General features: G+C 51.0%; 1 protein-coding gene across 1 annotated transcript in view; it reads left to right on the top strand.

Moving 5' to 3' along the window:
* Positions 1-20,006, top strand: part of PLXNA2 (plexin A2) — a 294,027-nt gene that overhangs the window by 212,012 nt on the left and 62,009 nt on the right. The window contains exons 7-8 of the mRNA XM_032449324.1: positions 1,421-2,657; positions 3,433-3,615. Of these exons, the coding sequence (XP_032305215.1) occupies positions 1,467-2,657; positions 3,433-3,615 (1,374 nt within the window). The 5' untranslated portion in view covers positions 1,421-1,466. The remainder of the gene's footprint in view (positions 1-1,420; positions 2,658-3,432; positions 3,616-20,006) is intronic.

Genomic DNA, 20,006 nt, shown 5'->3' with positions numbered 1-20,006 from the left:
TCAGCTGCTTGGGTTTATGTTGTGGCCCTGAATTTACTCTTTTATTGTTTAGTTTTTCTTTTTTTACCTTGTGTTACTAATAGCTTCAGATTGCCCTTAAAGCTGTGTTTTAAACTCACTTCCAAGGGAAAAAGAAAAACCAACCCAATACTTCAGCAGAAATTAGTTGTGTTGTGCATTGAGCCCCCGTGCATCCCAGAACCCCATAAGCCAGAACCTGCTGCCCTGAGCACCCCACCATCAGAGCACAGTGCTCTCTGAGCTGGCAGAGGGGAACTGCTGCCTGCCAGAGGTGAAAATGAAGCTGGAAACCAGAAGCAGCAGCTGAGGAAACGTATCCCTGAGCAGAATGAGGAACCCATTATCGTGCTCCTGCGCTGTCTTGTCAGTGACACAGAGACATGCAGCCCTGGGAGAGCTCCTTTGTCACCTCTCACAACACCCATCTCCAGCTCCCGGCATTAACAAGCCTAAAGAGCAGCCGCTTGCTGACACCCGCTTATGAGCGTGGTGTAGGTTTCCAGCGGTATGAATTGTTTTAAATACCAAATCTGAGATCAGCATCAATCAGAGCAGAAGCTCTGACAGCTGCATGGGGCCGGGAGGAGCCCTTGTCCTGCAGGATAGGTGCCAGCATGGACACGGTGCTGTGCTGTGCTATAAATCACAAGTCTTTGCCTGGTCTATGTGTGATGGAGGAAGGTGGATCATCATCTTCCTCATCCCAGGGTGGTGCGACCCCATAATGATGTGGGATGAGGGAGAATATCAGCCAATGGGACAGTATGGGATGGTTCCTGGAGTTGTCCAACATGGAGTGTGGAAGAAGCACAGCATTTGGGTTAAAAGCACAAGTTGGGGTCGGCAGCAGGTCTGGAGGTGTGAGAAGGCGTTGGTGCCACCTGCATGGGCACTGCTGGCTCAGGGCAGAGGTGATGGGGGCTGTTGGGTCTTTGGGGTGCATCCTTAGTGCACTTTTGCCCACATGAGACTTCTTCCTCAGTCTCTCACATTAAATCATAGAGGTCCTAAAGGCAGAAAACACCTCTTATTTCCTGTGTTGCTTCCAGCAACATTCCCTGCAGGAGGCATCCTTTTAGCCAAGCCTGCAGATTGATGGTTGTATGGGAACTGCAGGCTTTGTCTTGGCCGGGAGCTGATTATCCCCTCCCATGGCAGAGTGGAGCACATTATAACAACCAAACACCGAATGCATTAACACACAGGGGCTGAACCAAGTGGCACAACCTCAAACCTGAACAGTTTGCCAATAAGTTAGGAGACCTGCTTAATTCTTGTTAGGCTTAGGGATGTCCTCGCTTTATCTCAAGGACTCTGTAATTAGAAAGTGTAATTTGAATGGTATCTGCAGGCACACCGGGTCTAATCCTTTGCTCTGTGCCTTTCTTCTCTCCTCCAGAACCATGTGAGGGACGTTGCTGGGGCACAGGTCGGCCATTCCCAGGATGGATCGGAGGAGGACCTGCCCTTGGGTGCTGCGCTCTGATAGTGATGGCAGGTCAGCATCTCTTCTCTGCCTCCTCCTGGCATGGCTCTCCTGGAGCGCATCCGGCAGTGCCTCATTCAGCACTTTCCATTCTGAGCACCGGGACTGGACTTTCAACCACTTGACCGTCCACCAAAGCACCGGAGCGGTTTATGTCGGAGCCATCAATAGGGTTTACAAGCTTTCAGGTAACTTGACCATTTTAGTGGCTCACAAAACCGGTCCCGAGGAGGACAACAAATCCTGCTACCCTCCCCTCATCGTGCAGCCCTGCAGCGAGGTGCTGACCCTCACCAATAATGTCAACAAGCTGCTGATCATTGACTACTCCGAGAACCGGCTGCTGGCCTGTGGCAGCCTGTACCAGGGGGTGTGCAAACTGCTGCGCCTGGATGACCTGTTCATCCTGGTGGAGCCCTCGCACAAGAAGGAGCACTACCTGTCCAGTGTCAATAAGACAGGCACCATGTACGGCGTCATCGTGCGCTCCGAGGGTGAGGATGGGAAGCTCTTCATTGGCACAGCAGTGGATGGGAAGCAGGATTATTTCCCCACTCTCTCCAGCCGAAAGCTTCCCCGCGACCCAGAGTCATCGGCGATGTTGGATTATGAGCTTCACAGTGACTTTGTCTCGTCCCTCATCAAAATCCCCTCAGACACCTTGGCTCTCATTTCTCACTTTGATATCTTCTACATCTACGGCTTTGCCAGTGGCAACTTCGTGTATTTTTTGACTGTCCAACCAGAGACCCCAGAGGGCGTCTCCAACTCTGCCAGTGACCTCTTCTATACATCCCGCATCGTCCGGCTCTGCAAAGATGACCCCAAGTTCCACTCCTATGTCTCTCTTCCCTTTGGCTGCGTCAGGGGGGACACGGAGTATCGCCTGCTGCAGGCAGCCTATCTGTCAAAGCCAGGGGATGTGCTGGCCAAATCCCTCAATATCACAGCCCAGGAGGATGTCCTCTTTGCCATTTTCTCCAAGGGACAGAAGCAATACCACCAGCCTCCGGATGATTCTGCACTCTGTGTCTTCCCAATTCGTGCTGTCAATGCCCAGATCAAGGACCGGCTGCAGTCTTGCTACCAAGGGGAGGGCAACCTGGAGCTCAACTGGCTGCTGGGGAAGGATGTCCAGTGCACCAAAGCGGTGAGTTGGTTGTCATAGCCTTTGTTTTTAATGTGTGGCCCTAAGTTACAGAACAGAATCAATATTTCCGTGCCTCAGTTCCCCTAAATATGGAATGGATGTAGTAGTCCTTTTCTTCCTTAATCCCTATTGTTTTCAGACAATCAGTGATGGTAGTGAAAGGAGGGACAGCACTGAGGCAGGTGGATAAAGATGAAGGTGTGCTGCTTGTTGGCAGTGTTTGCTGTTCCCAACCTCAGGCTCTCACCTTTCCCACAGCAAGAGGCTGGTATCAGCAAACTAACAAGATAAACACAAATGACAGTTGCATCTTTCGTGGTTTTATTCAGATGATTTCTCTAATCTTGATTCAGATGCAGATTGTTCTAGGGCTGACTTGAGAATCCCCGGGGCCTTCTTTTGCCAAGCATATTAAGTTTGGCTGCTGGGAGGAGATGAACGTGGGTTAAATGAAATGAAAAAAGGAAAGTGAGAATGCTTGCACATGGGAGAGCCATCCCTTCACAGTTGTGTCTAAGTGTTTGGCAGTTCCTGAATGTCCCTTATGGAAAATAAGCAAGAGAACTGCAGTCAGTGTGATGGTGCAGCCCCATGGCACCACCATAAAAACCAGGGTCTGCAGCTGGGTCAACCCCTACAGACCTCACATCCATGCAGACTCCATGTCCCTACCAGCCCCATGTCCCCAGTCTCCTTGGCTCTCCTGTGCAATGAAATTAGGGCTGCCTCCTGCTTTGTATTTCACTCATGGTTGCCTCAAATCTCCTCTTTCCAGCCTGTTCCAATTGATGACAACTTCTGTGGGCTCGACATCAACCAGCCCCTGGGTGGCTCAGTGCCAGTGGATGGTGTGACACTCTTCACCTCCAGCCGGGACAGGATGACTTCTGTAGCTTCATACATCTACAATGGCTACAGCGTGGTGTTTGTGGGGACTAAAAATGGCAAAGTGAAGAAGGTAAGAGAATTTCTGTGGCTTTGGGGAGGCGGGATCCGTTTCTTGTCAGTGTTACGGCCCATTGTGGTTTGGTTTGGTTTTTCATTTCATCATTCAATGAGCCGTGGTGTATCTGTGGGGCTGTTGAAGAAGTTATTGGAGCAATAACAGGCTGACGTGGTTGGAGGCAAAAAGATCTGGTGGACAGTTTGTGAGTTGAAGTGACCATCAGCGAACCATGGCAGGGGGTCTCAGAGATGTCCTTTTGTTTGTGAAGGTTTAATGGAAGTCTTGCAGCAGGTTTGAGTTGTTTCGCAATAATCCTTCTGCCGTTGGTGTGGTAGACTGAGCTTCAGAGGCTTTTGAGTTTCCTTTTGTGCTGGCAATATTTGGTGGTGGTGGCAGAATGTTGAATCAGCGAGTGGGTTGACTTGGCTGCTTTTGGAAACCAAGCTTCAGGGCAAAGCCTTCTTCCTTATCCTTCTCTCCCCAAGACAGCTGGATGATGGATCCCTGGTAGATAACATTCCTCACCCTTTGCATCACAAAAGCTGGGGCTCTTGCCCAGGGCTAAGAAAACCTCCATGTTGCTTTTCTCTCCCAGCAGTGAGAGCTGGGGGCTTCTGAGTGGGCTCTGGGGGTCCAACCACCAGTCTGCTTCCTTCAGATGAACCTGAGATGTCAATGACATCATTTGGTGAACCTGCTAAATGCAGACCCTGCTTCTCTAAGCCAGGGAAAGAGTTAACAAATGTAATCAACAGCAGGTTGTTAATTTTTTGTGTCCTTAAACAGCAGGGAATTTCTTCCTCATCTATCCAGGAAGATACAAGGACAGGCAGATACTACACTTGAATGTCTGCATCATTTTAATTACATCAGTTCATTAATATTCATTCAGCACTTTACAAGTGCTGAGCAGCAGTAAATTAGGAGTCTCCCTGGTGCCTCTCAGTGCAGTGAGGAAATCTGGAGCATGGGGGCATGAGCAGAACCCTTCTTTCCCTGCCCAACCTGGTGCTGTGTGGGACATGGGGCTCATCCTGGTGTGGGTGGAGAAAGAAATCATCAGCATATTGCAAATAATGCATCTGCTTGAGGTTCCAGCAAGCCACGTTGGCCACTGGGTGGTTTCTAGTTGTTGGATATTTGCTGACCATTGTTGAGTGGTTGCTTGCCATGGCTGGGTGGTTGTTGGCCATTGTTGGGTGGTTGTTGGCCATTGTTGGGTGGTTGTTGTTGGCTGGTTGTTGGGTGGTTGTTGGTTATTGTTGGGTGGTTGTTGGCCATTGTTGGGTGGTTGTTGGCCATTGGTTGGTTGTTGGCCATTGCTGGCTGGTTGTTGGCCATTGTTGGGTGGTTGTTGGCCATTGTTGGGTGGTTGTTGGCTGTTGTTGGGTGGTTGTTGGGTGGTTGTTGGGTGGTTGTTCGCCATTGTTGGGTGGTTGTTGGCCATTGTTGGGTGGTTGTTGGCTATTGTTGGGTGGTTGTTGGCCATTGTTGGGTGGTTGTTGGCCTTTGCTGGGTGGTTGTTGGCTATGGTTGGAGTGTTTGTTGGCCATTGTTGGGTTGGGTGCTGTCCATTTGGTGTTTTGGGAAGCAGGGGAGCTGCTTTGTGTGTAGGGAGTTAAAGCGAACAGCTTGTGCCTGCACACCAGGCATTTACTGTAGTGTGGCATTAATTATGTAGGATTACAGAAGAAGCATTTTCTCCGGCACAGTTAATTCCTTGTAGTTGTCTGCATTGAAGCCCCACTCAAACATCCACCTTTTGATGCTGGTTAGTTTATTCATGCCCATCCACTTTACTCCTGTGGGCAGGAGGGGAGCTGAGGAGCAATGCAGGAATAATCCAAGCTTTGCCTGTGGTTTGAGCCAGTGGTAAACAGGTACTGAAAAACTGAACTTAAGTCTCCAGCGAGTCCCTTCCAGTCATTCATTACAGTCAGCCCTTAGTGGCATATATTAAGAGCCCTTCTCCACACATCAGCTGCTGGGACCCTGCTGTATCCAGAGCTGGAGCCCTGTCTTATGCTGCTTGGGGCTGGGGATGTTCTGGGCTGGACCTCTGGTAAATCTATTCCTTTTTGACATATGGGGTTATCTTTATGTATGAAGTGTGGGAAGTGGCTTTGCCTCTAACAGTGCCACAGTGGAGGTGTTTTGGATCCAGAGATGTTGCTTGGTTGTCTGCAAGGCTGAGCGTGGTCCCAGAGCTGGCGCATCACTCAATGTTACGAGGGCTATGAAAGCTTCTGTCTCTCTCCTTCCCCACATGTGAAATGAGGACAGTAAAGATGTGCACCTCTGTAAGTGCCAGAGATTCCCAGATAAACGCCTCCTCTCCTCATCTCACTGCCCTGACTATCTACCTACGCACCGAACGCTGAACGCTGCTCGCATCTATTCCCTCTCCCACAGTTGTTGATTTACTTTGGAAGCAAGCTGGTGGCTCAGCCTGGGATTTCAAAGAAGAGGCTTTTATGTAGCTGCAGGGAAGAAGTCAGGGAGCCAGCTCTGAAATCTTTCAGCTTTGCCTGTGAGAGTTCATTACCGAAAATATCCCCTTATCTCACTGATGTCCTTCCCATCAGCCATTCTAATGGGCTGCTGCAGCCTGTCCTCCCAAGGAGCTGGATGCTGAAGGTCTCTGCCAACCCAGGGCCACTTCACTCCAGGCTCTGTCCCTTCCCTTTGTCCCACTGTCCCTCTACAGTCCCTCTCCCAACCAGCCCAGGGCTATACCTGAGCTGTGGACTATCAGCAGCTCATACCACGTGGAATGGTGCATGCACCCCTCTGCCCTTTGTTGCTGCCTAAGGGATAGGGATGAGTCGATGGATCCATTCTGCATGGAAACCCTTTGCTATAGGAGGGATGTTCTCATGCAACACTGGCTCAGCCATCCCGACTGCCTTGGGTAGGGGATGCTTGGTGCTGTCAGGGGCTGCACCTGTAGGCATGTCCCCACAGTACATGGGATGTGATAGAGCAGCCCTGCTCCATGGCAGCTCTCTGGCTTTGGGAACTGCTGCAAATTACTGCAGCAGTTATCTGTAAGTGGTGAAAAGCCAATGTGCTGATAATGCTGTGACCTTCGGATAAGGTGGGTACGTGCGGTCCTGTTCTCTGCAGCCTGGAGGTCTGGTTCTCCTGCAAGGTCTCAGCATCCTGACTGGGCTAAACGGTATCATATCGAGACATAAGTGCTCAGTTAATGAACTGCAATAACGCAGTTTTCATGGAGGAAAATTAAAGGAGACATTAATACAACAGTGAACAGCAACTGAGTGCTGGGGGGAGATGTGTCGGCTTGCTTGTTCTGTTTACGGGCTTCATACAATTCCATCAATATTGATGTGTGATGCCTTTGATTTTGACACTAATCATTGCTACGAATTAAATTTGCAGCCATATAATTAGGACTGCTATTAATAGGGCCTCAAGCTAAGCACTGCTGTGCTGCTTGTCTTTTTACTGATGGAAAACAGCGTCCATAGAACTCGGCTAACCTGGTCTGTCTGGTGGAGGATGGGACTGATGTGGGAATGGCACTCATTGCATTTAAGGGGGGCAGAGACATGAGAAGGGCAGATTTTGGGGTTTCCTGAGTGCTGGAGTTAATCCATGACTTTGAGTTCTTTGAGAAGAGAGCAGGGCTGCAGAAAGAGAGTCACCCTCCATTTCTAGGGCTGAAAGGCTATTGCAAGCCTGGTTTCTATTCTAGCTGCCCTTGTGCAAATCTGTCCCTTTATTTCTCTCCCCCAGCACTGCTTGGCTCCGTGGCAGCAGGCACAGCACAGTGGCTGGGCTGCCAGCACCTCTCTCCACTCAAATCAATCTTGTCTTTCATCCCGAGAGGTGTGCTTCTTATTAGATCTAATAAATCAGTGAAGTGCCCTTCATTCAGCTTGTCAATGGAGGGCATTGTTTGTGATCAAGAATAAATAAATGTCTCTTCTATGTCTGACCGTGCCCAGTCCAAGTGCTGTTTGACTGTTTTGCCATCGCTCTGTCTGTGCCTGAGCCAGGCAGAGCCCTTGCAGCATCAGGGCTGTGTCTGCCCGATGCTCAGCAAGGCAGAGCCCTGCAGGGCACTGATAGTTGCTGGGGCAAGAGGGAGCGAACCTCTGAGTGCATTGTGGTGTCTTGGTGTGTGAGGGTTTTATTCAGCTTGGCTGATTTAATTTCTTCCATTTGTGGCAATAAAACAGATCTTTCCCCAATGAAGCACGTGTCTGAACCTGTCCTTATCTGACTTCATTCTACAGATGCTTATCTCATCCTTCAGTATATCCTTAATTATCGCCCCTACGTGTATTTTGGAGCACTTCAGGACAAACGGTTGCAGAGGAGCCCAGAGGCTGTGGGGCTGTTCCAGCCCATAAACCCCACAGCAGCAATGGCAGCAGCTGCTCAGTATCACCCCGTGTCCCTTCAGGGGATGGAGCAGCTCAGGAACATCCCCATTGCCCCTTGGAGGCGTGAAATTGGCTCCTCTTCTCCCAGCATCTCTCCTCCAGTTCTGTTATCTGTTGCCTGGCAGAAGGAAAATGAAAGAAAGGAGAATTTTGGATGTGTTTTAGTGCTGCTGGAGAGCTGAGGGGCAGGTGTTCGGGAGCTGCTATGTGAAATGGAGCCAGGTGGGCTCAGAGGCAGCTTTAATCCATTCCTTGGCTCACGGGTGGTGATGAGAAGGCTGCTTACCAGGCTCGGGCACCTTGAAAAATCAGCTTGAAATGCAAAGTGCAACAATGGCGTTTGATTTGCTTCCAAGTGGAGTGGGGCCGCAGAGCAGTGAGATTGTAAGAGACTCAAGGGGGTTGTGTGTGTGGGTTCTGCTCCTTGGGGGTTTGGTCCCAGGCCTCACCAATGGCCCTGAGCATCACAAGGGCAGAGTGAACCTCCATATGTGGCACATACAGTTACCACGAAGCTCTCCCACTTATGCACTTGTGTCTTTTTTATCTTGGATGTATTTAGAAGGTAATGAATCCCCACACCTTGCATAGGAGGAGGCATTATCTCCTTTATGAGGATGAAGTGAGGCAGAAGTTATTCCTCCTCCGGTTCCTGCTGGAGGCAGAGCAGCATTTTCACATAGTTCAGTAAATGCCAAACTGCTCTATGAATTCACGTTGGTTTTGCTGCCTGCTTCCCTCTGGGTGTGAACCTGAAGTTGTGCTGTGCTCTGGCCACGTTCTTGGCTTCTGCTTCTCCATCCATGAGTGAGAACATTGTGCTCTCCTTGGGGTATGTGTTGCACTGCAGGCTTTTAAGATCCTCACCGAGGTCAAACAATGCATGTTTGGGTCCATTTGTAGCATCTTAAATCCCCGCGTGGTAGGAAATGCTGCAAGGTGACCACGCTGAGTTGCTTCTATAAATGCCTCATTGGGGTAAAAAGAGCAAAAATGGAAACCACAAATGGTGGGCATGCTCTGCCCACCACCCTTCCTTCTCCTAAGGACCTCAGGTCTACAAAGTGCAACCAGCAGCAGTGATTGGAAATGGCTTCTCCAGGACCCACACCTCCTCCTGGTTGCTCCTTCTCTGTTGGTTCTTTGCATCTCACAGATGCATGCAGATAAAAGAGATGTGCATTTGAAATGAACGTGCGCATCTTACAGCCTACTTATTATACAGCGTGGGGTTTGGTGGGTTGCTTTTTTTTTGGTGGTTTTCTTTCTTATTTTGTGGTACGCTGCTAAATTATTTATCATGTGCTGGGCTTTAATCTCATAAACCTGCCTGCAGGCCTTATGCTTTGCAGCCTGAGTGTCCTGCAAAGCAGGAGTGGTGGGTGCAGGTGCTCAGCCCAGCCTTTAGCACTGAGAGTTTGGTCATGGCACTGTGAAATAAGTCATGAGAAGGACCTGGGAGGAGCAGGTTGAGGGGCAGGTGGGGCTGGGGGTGTGAAGGGGATGGTGGGCTGCTCTGCTGGATCCATCTCTGGATGGGAACCTCCGATCAGAGGCACAGCCCTGAGCCCTGCAGAGCCACGTGCTGTTCCTTAAGGAGCCTTAAAGCGCAGCCGATGCCTGCTGGAACGCATCGATAAAGCACTCTTTTTAGAAGCATTTCTGCTTCTCTAGCACAATTTCTTGTTTGGACGCGTGGCTTTCTTCCTTCGTTTTTATTACTAGGGACATTTACATGAAAACAGCATGTTTTGCTCTCGCAGCATCTTCCCCCCTCGCAGCTGTGATGCTCAGCCCCTGCAGTCTGTGCCATCCCTCAGAATGGGGCTGAATTGGGGCACCCAAACAGGGCTTGAGCACGGCACTCTATTTCCTTACCAGTCTGAATGATGGCTTTCCTGTGGATTCAGTATATTCTCCTTTAATGCTTAGCCATCATAGGGTGCAGCACTGCATCCCCCCCATCTAGAACCTTGTGCCCCATATCTGATCATCCCAAAGACCTCCCAGCTTGTGAGAGGGCCCCACTGCCCTGCACTTTTAGGGGCTCTGGCTGCTGCTTCATGGAAGCAAATGATTGGGGAGAAGTGAAATTCCAGCCTGCTGCTTCCCTCCCCTCTGACCCCGCTGCATTTCTTCCTGCTGACCCCTGAATATCAGCATCGACCTTTGGTATTGGGGGGAGGAGGGCAGGCAGAGGTCAGGGGGGTTTGGATGCTGTTTTGGGAGGGGGAAGTAAAACTGAAACCAAATGATGGATGGGGATGGGCTGGTGCTGGAGATGGGCTGAGTGCACACACTGTGCTGCTTTGCTACTGCTCCATCACAGAGCCTGCTTTGAATGCTTGCTGGAACACTTAGTTTCCTGAAATGCAAAATGTGAAGCAGGCAGATGAGCTCCTATATCTCATCCCCAGCACCTTACACTGACTTTTATTGGCTGCAAGGATGGGGCAAAACCACTGCGGGCTGTGCTAGTGTGGAGCAATAGCTCTGATAGAGCCAGGCACACAGTGTGATGCTTGTGGGTGTTCATAGCACAGCATGATGGCAGCTCCTGCTCCATGTCTGCAAGCTCTGATGGGCTGTGGTGTGTTGTGTACCACTCAGGCTGGCTGAGCCCTGCAGAGCATCTCTGGCCATCCCTCATGGCAGCAGGACCGAATGCTGTTATCTGGTGCTGAAAGGTTTAACACAAGGCAGAGAAGGAGAGGAGAGTCAGGGAAAATGTTGGCTGCTCCCTGCCTGCCCTGTAGGGAAAGCATTGCAGCTTTCAATTTCTTTTTGCTGTTCCCTCTGGTAAAGCCCTGAGTTCATGTTATGAGCAGCTTTTGCTGCTGTGCCATGAAACTCTGCAGCTCTCCATGCTCTGCACAGAGCCCTGGGTGCCCACCCAGCACCCTGCACACCCATCCTTGCTTTGCACAGCTCAGCCTCAGCATCATTCAATAGCACCACATCTCCACACATTGTACTTTTCCCCTGCAGTGCCCTGGGACCTGCACTGTGTCTGTGTGCAGGATGCTGTCGGGATGGATGTGCAGCCTGGGAGTGCTCAATATCCCCCTGACAGGTAAAGCCCCCCGCAATGGGATGTGGTCACATCCATCACCCAGCAGCGCAGGTGCAGCCGTGGCCCCGCACCCACAATAAAGGCTCTGTGTGAAGGAGGATGCAGTAAATGTCTGCCTCTCGCAGATTTATTCCTTCATTAGGTATTTAAATACATTCTGCTGTATAGGATGCTTCTGTGAGGCTGCTGCTTTTTTTCCTCTCGTGGAATAAATACAAAGCTCTCCCCCTCAGCCTCTGCTGCTGCCCTGGGGGTTGGGGTTCATGTCACAGTGGCTCAGCCCTGAGACCCCGCAGGGCACCCAGCCCAGCTCTTCAGTCCTCTCTCCATCCCCGTGCTCAGCATTTTGGGCACTCGCAGCAAAGTAAATGCTCCGAACCTGACAGTCATTGAACCAAACAGCCCAGGGAAGGAGCAGGGAAGCTAAAATTAGCAGAAGCGCCCCAGGCAGGGGGCCACCTGGGGCTTTGTTTAGTTTCACACCAACTTTCATCTCTTCTATTTATCATCTGGGGCTGACTGATGGGTTTTGTTCCCTCCTCTGCAGGAGGGGAGCACTGCTGGCTTAGCTGGGCAGAGCCCCTATTAACCCCCCGGTTCCACCCCCCCTCCAAGCCCAAGCTGCATTCTCTTGGGCAGCTGAACTGAGTGTGGTTGTTTTAAGCTCCAAACACTTAAAATGTAAGGAGAATTTTGAGCACAGATGAGTCTGGCAGTGATGCTTTGATGCCTAAGAAGCTTTAAATACAAATATACCTGTGCCTGTATAACAGTGCCAGCTTGGGTTTGCTGATGGAGGGACATCGTGCCACATTGGGATAGCTTTCTAAAGGCAATTTTCCTGCTATGTATTGCTTTATAAGACCTTCTCTCTGTGCTCAGAGCGGGTTTTGCAGACCTTCTGCCCAGTTAATATACCCTGGCCTGGTGCTGGGGGTGCTTGGCTGCAGGGCAGCAGCATCTCATCTCTCTGTGTGTGCTTTGCTCCCGGCTGTGCTCAGCTCCCAGCCCTGTGCCAGCTCTGCTGCTGTCCTGAAAACAAACAAAATCCCATTCAGCACCGGTCGGAGAGGCAGTTTTTGGGTGATTTCCAACAGAGTGAAAGCTGGACAGGGTTTAAATCAATAGGTGCTGGTACGAGGTTTGAGTACCACAGCAGCCCAAGCAGAGCCCAGGTCTCCTAACAGCCAGCACGGCTTTGGGCAGTGGGGTCAGGATTTCATTTTCCCCTTGGGAATGGCTTAGTGCATGAAATATTCATCGTAACCCAGGGCGTGTTTTAAAAGCCTTCTACCTTCCATTGCACCATTGTTCTTCCCTCCCGCGTCTCTGGCTAAATTAAGACTTTCTTAGAAATGCACAGGTTAAAAGTTTAAAAGCTTAAAGTTTCATTCATAATTCACGTGTCAATGAGGCTTTGATTCCTCCCGGGGAAGCAGCCTCTTCTCTGTGATGCATGTTGGTGGGGTCACCCTGTGCCCAGCCAAGGATCCTCAATACAGTGCGGGATACTCCAGGGTTGCCAATGGGGAAGGCAGAACCCTTCACTTGGGGTCATTGATTGGAATCTGACCCAGGGCAGCGGGTGCCAGAAGTCATTAATGTCTGATGGCTGCTCAGTGCCCTGTGAAAAATGAGTCCTTGGGTTTTGGTCTCATTCCCAATGTGGTCAGGCATCCATGCCCCAGTCCTGCTGTTACTTTATCTGATAGCCATCCACAGTGCTCCCAATGTGCCCTTCCCACCCCCTCGCAGCCCTCCCAACCCATAGCCCCTCTTGTGCCTGGGGCCACAATGCTTGGCTCTGCTCCCCCTTCCACCCCACAATGCTGGTGGTTTTGAGAGGGATTAGACCTGGAGGAACATAGCAACTGGGTTTGGAACTTGGATAAGGGGATATAAGAAAATAGTTCATTACAATAAGGATAGTGGGGCATTGGCACAGAGAGGTGGTGCCAAGCATCCCTACAGATGCTTCAGGCTGGATGGGGCTCTGAACACCTGATTGAGCTGTAGGTGTCCCTGCTTACTGCAGAGAGTGGGACCAGATGGCCTTTAAAGGTCCCTTCCAACCCAGGCCGTCGTGTGATTCTCGGATGGGGTTGGCAGAGCTGTGCACCAACTCAGCACTGCACCACACAGCTCAACTTAGTGCCGTGCTGGATCCCAATGGCCACGTCCCAGCTGGAGTGGGGGATTAGAGCTGAGCCCGTCTGGGCTGGCAGATGCTGTGTTAGCTGATCTCCTGCCTTCAGTGCTCTGCTGTGAACCTTCACAGCCATTCCTTCAGATTTTTTCCAGGGGTCAGGTTGATAATGAAGGGATTAATTTAATTCCTTCCCCCCCCCCCCAACCCACCTTTACCCCAAGCTTCCCAAGCAGCTGCTCTACGCCTGTTCATCTGTCGGTGTTTTTATTGGCATCATTTGGGCCATGGCCAGTACTGAGCTCGTGACCTGGCTGGGGATGAATGCAGCATGGGCTGAGAGCCCACAGGCCTGTGGTTTCTCTCCTGATGTGCACTGATGATGGCAGCTCCCCGTGGGTGTCCCCTGGGTTTCCCCTCTTAGGATCTCAGTCCCTTCTCAGTGAAGCTTTTCCAGCTACGAAGGGGCTGGGCAGCTCACTGGCTGTTTATATGCATTAATCCTTTACAAGCACGAAGGTCTATTTCCCATCAGTCCTGAAATAAGCCCTTCCACTGATTTTGATGCGCTTTGACTAAATATCAGCCTACCCCTCAGCTGCCTTCAGTTTATTTCCTCCAGGTGGATCTGCATGTCGTGGCCCAGAAGGATGCTCAGCTCTTTGCACATCGCTGCCAGCATCCTCCCTTTGTCCCTGTGCATGGTGCGTGGTGGCTGAGCCCAGAGCAGCACTGTGTCCAACACGGGGGGGGATTTGTGCTCACAGCCACTTCCCAGCCCCAATCTGTGCCCCATGGGCAATGGGGTTTGGCTTAGGCAGGGGATTGTGATCCAAGCAATGTTACGGTGATGGAGGAATTTAAGTGAGATTGAATGCATGCGCTTTTAGGGAATCATTTTCCAAAGCTTGTGGGTTTAGTCAGGAGAAATAGCTCAGATTCCCAAGGTCTGCAGTTTGGTTGTTGTTCTCCCAGATTCTCCCCACCACTTTCACCTGCTGCTATGGCTCCATATGCTCACAGCTCTGCAGGCACATGAATCTCCCATGTGCCCAGGCAGATAAATATTGCATCCCTGCTCCGGTACGTGACAGTTACCCCAGGCTGTCATGTTCCTACCTGGCCGTGCTGTTCCTGCTGGTTTTGTCCATGAAAAGGAGATTGACAGTGCTGGGAATTGGCTGCAGGTCCCAGGAGGAGCAGCTCTGCAGGTTGTGCTGGCAGCCCGTGCATCTGGACGCATCAATCCACAAATGTGGGAACAGCTTAGCAGGGAATTGTGGTTTAGGTTACAGCAAGATCCCAGAATGAGCACATCTGTGTTCAATCCGCAGCTCTCTGTCAGTCTAAAATGAAGTTGGGGGGGGAAAAAGGGGGATTTTACTATAGTTTTGTGTGCCCTGAGGGATCTCTCTCCCAGTTTGTAATGGCGATGTAAAACCCACCTGTGGTTGTTCCCTCTCCTTTTCTGTTGCCTCCCTGCGCTGCAGTTTGCATTATGAAGAGGAGATATTTGCAATGCCTGGTCTTGCTGTGGCTGAACTGTTGCTGCTGTTTGATAGCATGGAGGAGGAAGCATCCCATGCTGTGCCTTTGAACCCAGGAACTGTGCATGGAGCTGTGGGCACATGCAGGCCAATGCCTGCAGTATTTACATGGAGCCACAGCAATGGGAGCTGGGAGCAGGCAGCCCCCTTCCATCCCACTTCTCTGCTGCACCACTCTGCATTATTCACAGCCGTCGGGGTGGTGATTTGTATTCTTTATGGCCAAGCAAAGGCACCACGGGGTCTTTGATTCCCTTTGGGAGGAGATTACATGAGATTGCAGAGAGAACTGGCAGGGAAATTGCTTGAAATTGCACCTATCATAGCATGCATGTGCACGGGGATGTGCATGTGTGTGCTCCTCCGTGCTGCTTGTAGGGTGCAGGGTGGGTTCCTGCAGGGAGCAAACTCCTGCCCTGTGTGGTTTGGGGCAATGGGAGGATGTGGTGCTCTGAGATCAGGAGCTGCAGTTGTACAGAGCACAAGGGGAACCTCGGCCAGAGCCTTTCACACCTCCTCTTGCCTTCTTTTACGCAATGTTTTTGCTCAGATAGCAGTGGGGACCTGTGCATCATTTATTCATGCTGCAGCAATACATAGCAAATCCCTCCACCACTTCTGTGCTTTCTGTTCCCCTTGCACGGCCCCACAGAGAACAGACCGGGGATGGAAAATGAAGACAAATTTAATGTCTGCAAAAGGAGGATGAAGTGGTGCACCCATGGCACAAATGGCTGCGACTGGTTTTAGAGGTCCCACTTGGATCCCCATTGCCTGCATCGCTGCACCCCAACCCCACCATCTGCACTGTGTACAGCTGCAGCCTGTGCCCACTGCAGGGCTTTGCCCCGTCCTCATGCAAAACACACAGAGCAAATGGAGAGTGACAGGAAAGGGTCACTGCTCCAGGTCACCACCAAGGTGCTGGAGGAGATAATCAGACCCTTTTCTTTTCGGTTCAGTGCCCAAGCAAAAGCCCAGAGCCTTACAAGCGTGCCACGGAGCAAAGCCCACAGCAGCAGCCACTTTGCTGGAGAAGTTTACCCCATCGGATGCATTTGTGAAGTGTTTTGCACTCCCTTGGGGTGTGCCGGGGCACGGCAGCCAGTTTGCATTAGCATTCCTATTAATAACACTAAATAGCAAATATGCTCTGTATAGGTGTGAAGGGTCTGTGTTGGCCTCACAGTGCTAGTTTGCTGCTGTTTGAGTTTAACTCTTCTTCCCCAAATAAGGCTGGGCTTGTGATAGCATCACTGAAAGGCTCCCGGGCGGGGGATGTTTTGACATGAAGCGTGATAAAATGTAATGCAGTGGATATCGTCCCATTTGCCATTTATGAGGAATCCTGTAACCTGGGGGGATTAATTCTGCATCACGCTACGGCGCAGCGGATGGGTTCTCCTCGTGCTTGCAATTTCTCTGCATGCATAATAAGGAAACCTGGTGATATTTTTTACGGTGATAATGAAACATTATTTTGTGGCGGAGCTTCAGCCACCCCTATCCCTGCCTGGAGGGTCAATAAGTCTCTATGGGTCTCTATGGGGTCTCTATGGGGATCTATGGGGTTCTATGGGGTTCTATGGGGTTCTATGGGGATCTATGGGGTTCTATGGGGTTCTATGGGGTTCTATGGGGATCTATGGGGTTCTATGGGGTCTATAGGGCTTGCCTTCTCTCACCCTCACCCGCCATCTCTAAGCCCGAGACTCTTTTGCACCATCATCTCCATTTGCATTTCCAGCAGATCCGCTGACACTTGGCTGGACTGTGGGTGAAGCTCTCCTTGAAATGAGCCCGCGTGCAGAGTTTGTTCTGGGGAGATAAGAAGGGAATTGGCATGGGGGGGGGGGGGGGGGGGGGGGAATTACGCATGTGAAACTGCATTCGGATTTGTTTTGGAAGCAGCATTTCTTACCGTGGGCAATAGACTTCATCTCCCTCACCCCAGCAGCTCTCAATCCCAGCTGGGGAAGCCAAAGGAGGAATTGTCTGCTTGCTCGGTCTGAAGTTGCTCCGTAGTGCTGGCAACGTGATACTGAAGAGGAATTTTAATTTCATGCTGTGTAAGAAGAGTGCATGCAACAGTAGCAGCCGTATGGATTTTCATATGAATAGCTGCACAGTATTCATAACAGGGCAGCAGTGTTGTCCCGCAGGTTTTCATTCTTCTCGTTTCTTTGCTGTTTTCACATTTCCTTTTGCTGTCCACCCATTCTAGCACTTGCTGAAATGGAAAGTATGTCCCCGCCAGATGGAGGCACAAAGTGACGAGCCTGCTTGTCAGCTACATTGCAGTTGGCTGCAGAGACCTTTTGTTGCTTTGATTTCTGCACACTCCCAAGTGCAAGTCTGTTTGCTCGGGAGGAAATGTTTTCAGCCTTGTGCCCCTCTTGTTCAGCTGAGAGCAGTTTGGGACAGCAGAACCCATTGCTGCTGCTCTGGCCCAAGGACGCCTCAATAACATGCTTGGAGCTTCCTGCTGGGAGAGGTTTGATATTTGCTGGGCTGGGGACCACTGCTGTCCTGCAGCCTCCCCAGTGCTGATGGGGGCCTCAGGTTTCACCTGAATGATATCAGTGCAACGAATTTGGCTCGGGGGGGAAATCACATAATGAGAGCTGCCCTAAAATCTGCTTTGACTTCTCCCAGTAACACACTGAGGCTTGCTGCTTTGCCAGCACCTGTGCTAAGCTGCTCACTAATGCACCCACACAACCCTGCTTGTCCATAGAGCCAATCTGTTCTGCAGTTGGGACAGGTGGATAAATCCTTCTGCCTGCAGACTCTGCTTTCTGATATTCCGACGTGGCAGCAAAAGGCATGGATTGAGGAAATCCTATTCAGCTGCGAATGCGCAACAGGAGATGAGCAGAGCAATACAAGGGAAAGCCAGCCCTGTAGGAAGGATTCTCAGCAATGTGAATGGTCGTCCCCTATTGCCACCCATCCCTCTGACAGCCACTGGAACCCAGGGTGACAATGGGGCTGTCGGGCTGCAGGTAAGGACCTGATCCCACACTGCGGATGCTGGGTTTAATGCTTTCCTTCATGGCTGCAGATTGATCCAGCTGGGAAGCACATGAAAGGGTTCTGCAGCAACGCAGACGTGTAATTAATAAAATACAGATTTCCATTTGAAACCGTTGCCCGAAATAGCTCGCTGATAGAGGGAGAGCTGTCTGCTCACACGAAAGAGCTGAGTTTGCAGCAGTGTGCTGAGCTGCTGCACCCTGGGCAGGGATGGGAGCACTGGTGAGACCATAAAGCCAATAGTGGAAGCACAGAGTCATTCCAGTTGGAAAAGACCTCTGAGATCCCAAATCCAGCCCTCTGTGCCCACTGAGCACATCCTGCAGTGCTCCAGGGATGGTGACCCCACTGCTCCATTGGTGCATCACTGCTCTTTAAGAGAAGCAATTTCCAACCAATATCCAACCTGAGCACCCGCTGGCAGCCTGGCAGGGAACTGGTTAACAGCATGGGCTGCAGAAAAGCCGCCTCAAGTGCAGGTTAATAGGCTGGAGTGACCGAGAAAACTTCCTCTGAGCACTTGTAGAGGCTTTGGGATCCTCTTATAAATCAAAGCGTGCAGGTTGCCTGCAGGTGTGGGTGCACAGAGCTGTGCTAATGAGGCCACCAGCGCCCTGCCCGACCCTGAGCTCAGCACACATTCAGTCTAGCAAATGACAGGGCATGTAATGCAGGAGGGAAGGGGCAGTGCAGGCTGCTAAGTTCCCAGTGCTGCAGCGGCTTGTTGAGCTCCTCGTGTTGCTTTTCTGCTAATTGGAGTTGGCTGTAACCGATGTAGAAAGCGACGGCCTTAGGGAGATGAGATCGTTGCTTGTGTTGTTTTTGTTTGTGTTTGTCTGGGATTAAATACAGATGGAATTATATGGGAAAAAAGCTGGCTGCGGGGAGGAGGCTCTGTGGGTATAAATGTGATGGAAATGGTTGTGCCGTGGCTGTATTGTGGCTCCATTAACATGAGCCAGAGGCAGAAGGTGCTGGAGCTCTGTTGCCCATCCCCAGCTGCTTCCAAGAAGAGCTGGGCTGGTCCTGACCGTGCCCTGCTGGACGTGGAATGGGGAGAGGGAGAAATAAAGCAGCCAGCGTCTGGATGAACCACATGCAGCTCATATAGCAGCTCCCATGGGCCGCTGATTGCCTTGGTTTACTGGGGATTGAGGGGAGAATTTGTGTTGGATGTAAGGCAGAGAGACCACAAACCAGTCAACACGCTCCCACACCAGTGACACATGGGTGTTAGTGGGATTTTGGCAGGAAGGATTTCCCCAAAGCTGGAGGAATTACTGAGAAATGAAATAGACCACATTGCTACTGACCGCTCCAACCGCAGCCCATCGGGCACAGCTCGGCTGTGTGAGCTGTGCTGGTTTGAAGGGAGGCAGGATGGAGGGGGGGGTTGGCTCAGTGCAATGCAGTCGAGCAGCTGGGCTCGCTCTCCTCGGGGGCTTCTCTTTAAAAGAAGCTTTGAGTTGATAAATTTGCGCTCATTTTGGTATAAAGAAATCTCCCTGGCTTTGATACAAAAGAGCAGCTCGCTCTGCTCGGTGCCGGGTTGTTTACAGAGCAGCAGAGTGATGGGGGCAGAGAAACAGATATGGGCAGCTCAGAGCCCAATCAAGGGCATCGTGAGCACTGCAGCATTAAGTGGCCCCAGTCATTCCAACCTGCTGGAGATGGGCTGTTTGGTTTGGTGAAGGCACATCCTGGCTGTGCTCTCTACTCTCCCTGACACATCCTTTCACGTTCCTCATTCCTCTCCCATCTGTTTCCACTTTCCCAATTTCTAACACTTCACTCGTAAGATTTTGCCTCTGTTCGGATGAATGGAAAAGGAAAATGCTCCCTGAGGCCCTACAGAACCTGGGATGGATTCTGGACAGTGCCACAAATGTCCCTGTGAGAGATGCATTGCTCACAGCTGGACAGTGTCTGCATCAGAGCCTTGGGTAGCAGCACTGAGGGATGCTCTGGGGCCAAGGGAGAAGCTGCTGTGTGGTTCCTGGGGACCTGCTTTGCTTTAGGACATTACTATGGAGGAGCAGCCCTGGGGACATCAGCCCCACTGCTCAGTGCTACTGAGGATCACAGACATGGAGGACAGCAAAGGGGTGTTGCCTCTGTTCAAGGATTGAACCACTGCACGTGGTGTTTGCCTAACCAGCTAGACCTGAATTGCTGTTCAAACAGTGCTT

This window comes from Coturnix japonica, chromosome 26 (assembly GCF_001577835.2).
Source record: "Coturnix japonica isolate 7356 chromosome 26, Coturnix japonica 2.1, whole genome shotgun sequence".
NCBI lineage: Eukaryota > Metazoa > Chordata > Aves > Galliformes > Phasianidae > Coturnix > Coturnix japonica.
This window is presented reverse-complemented; position numbering and strand designations above follow the sequence as displayed.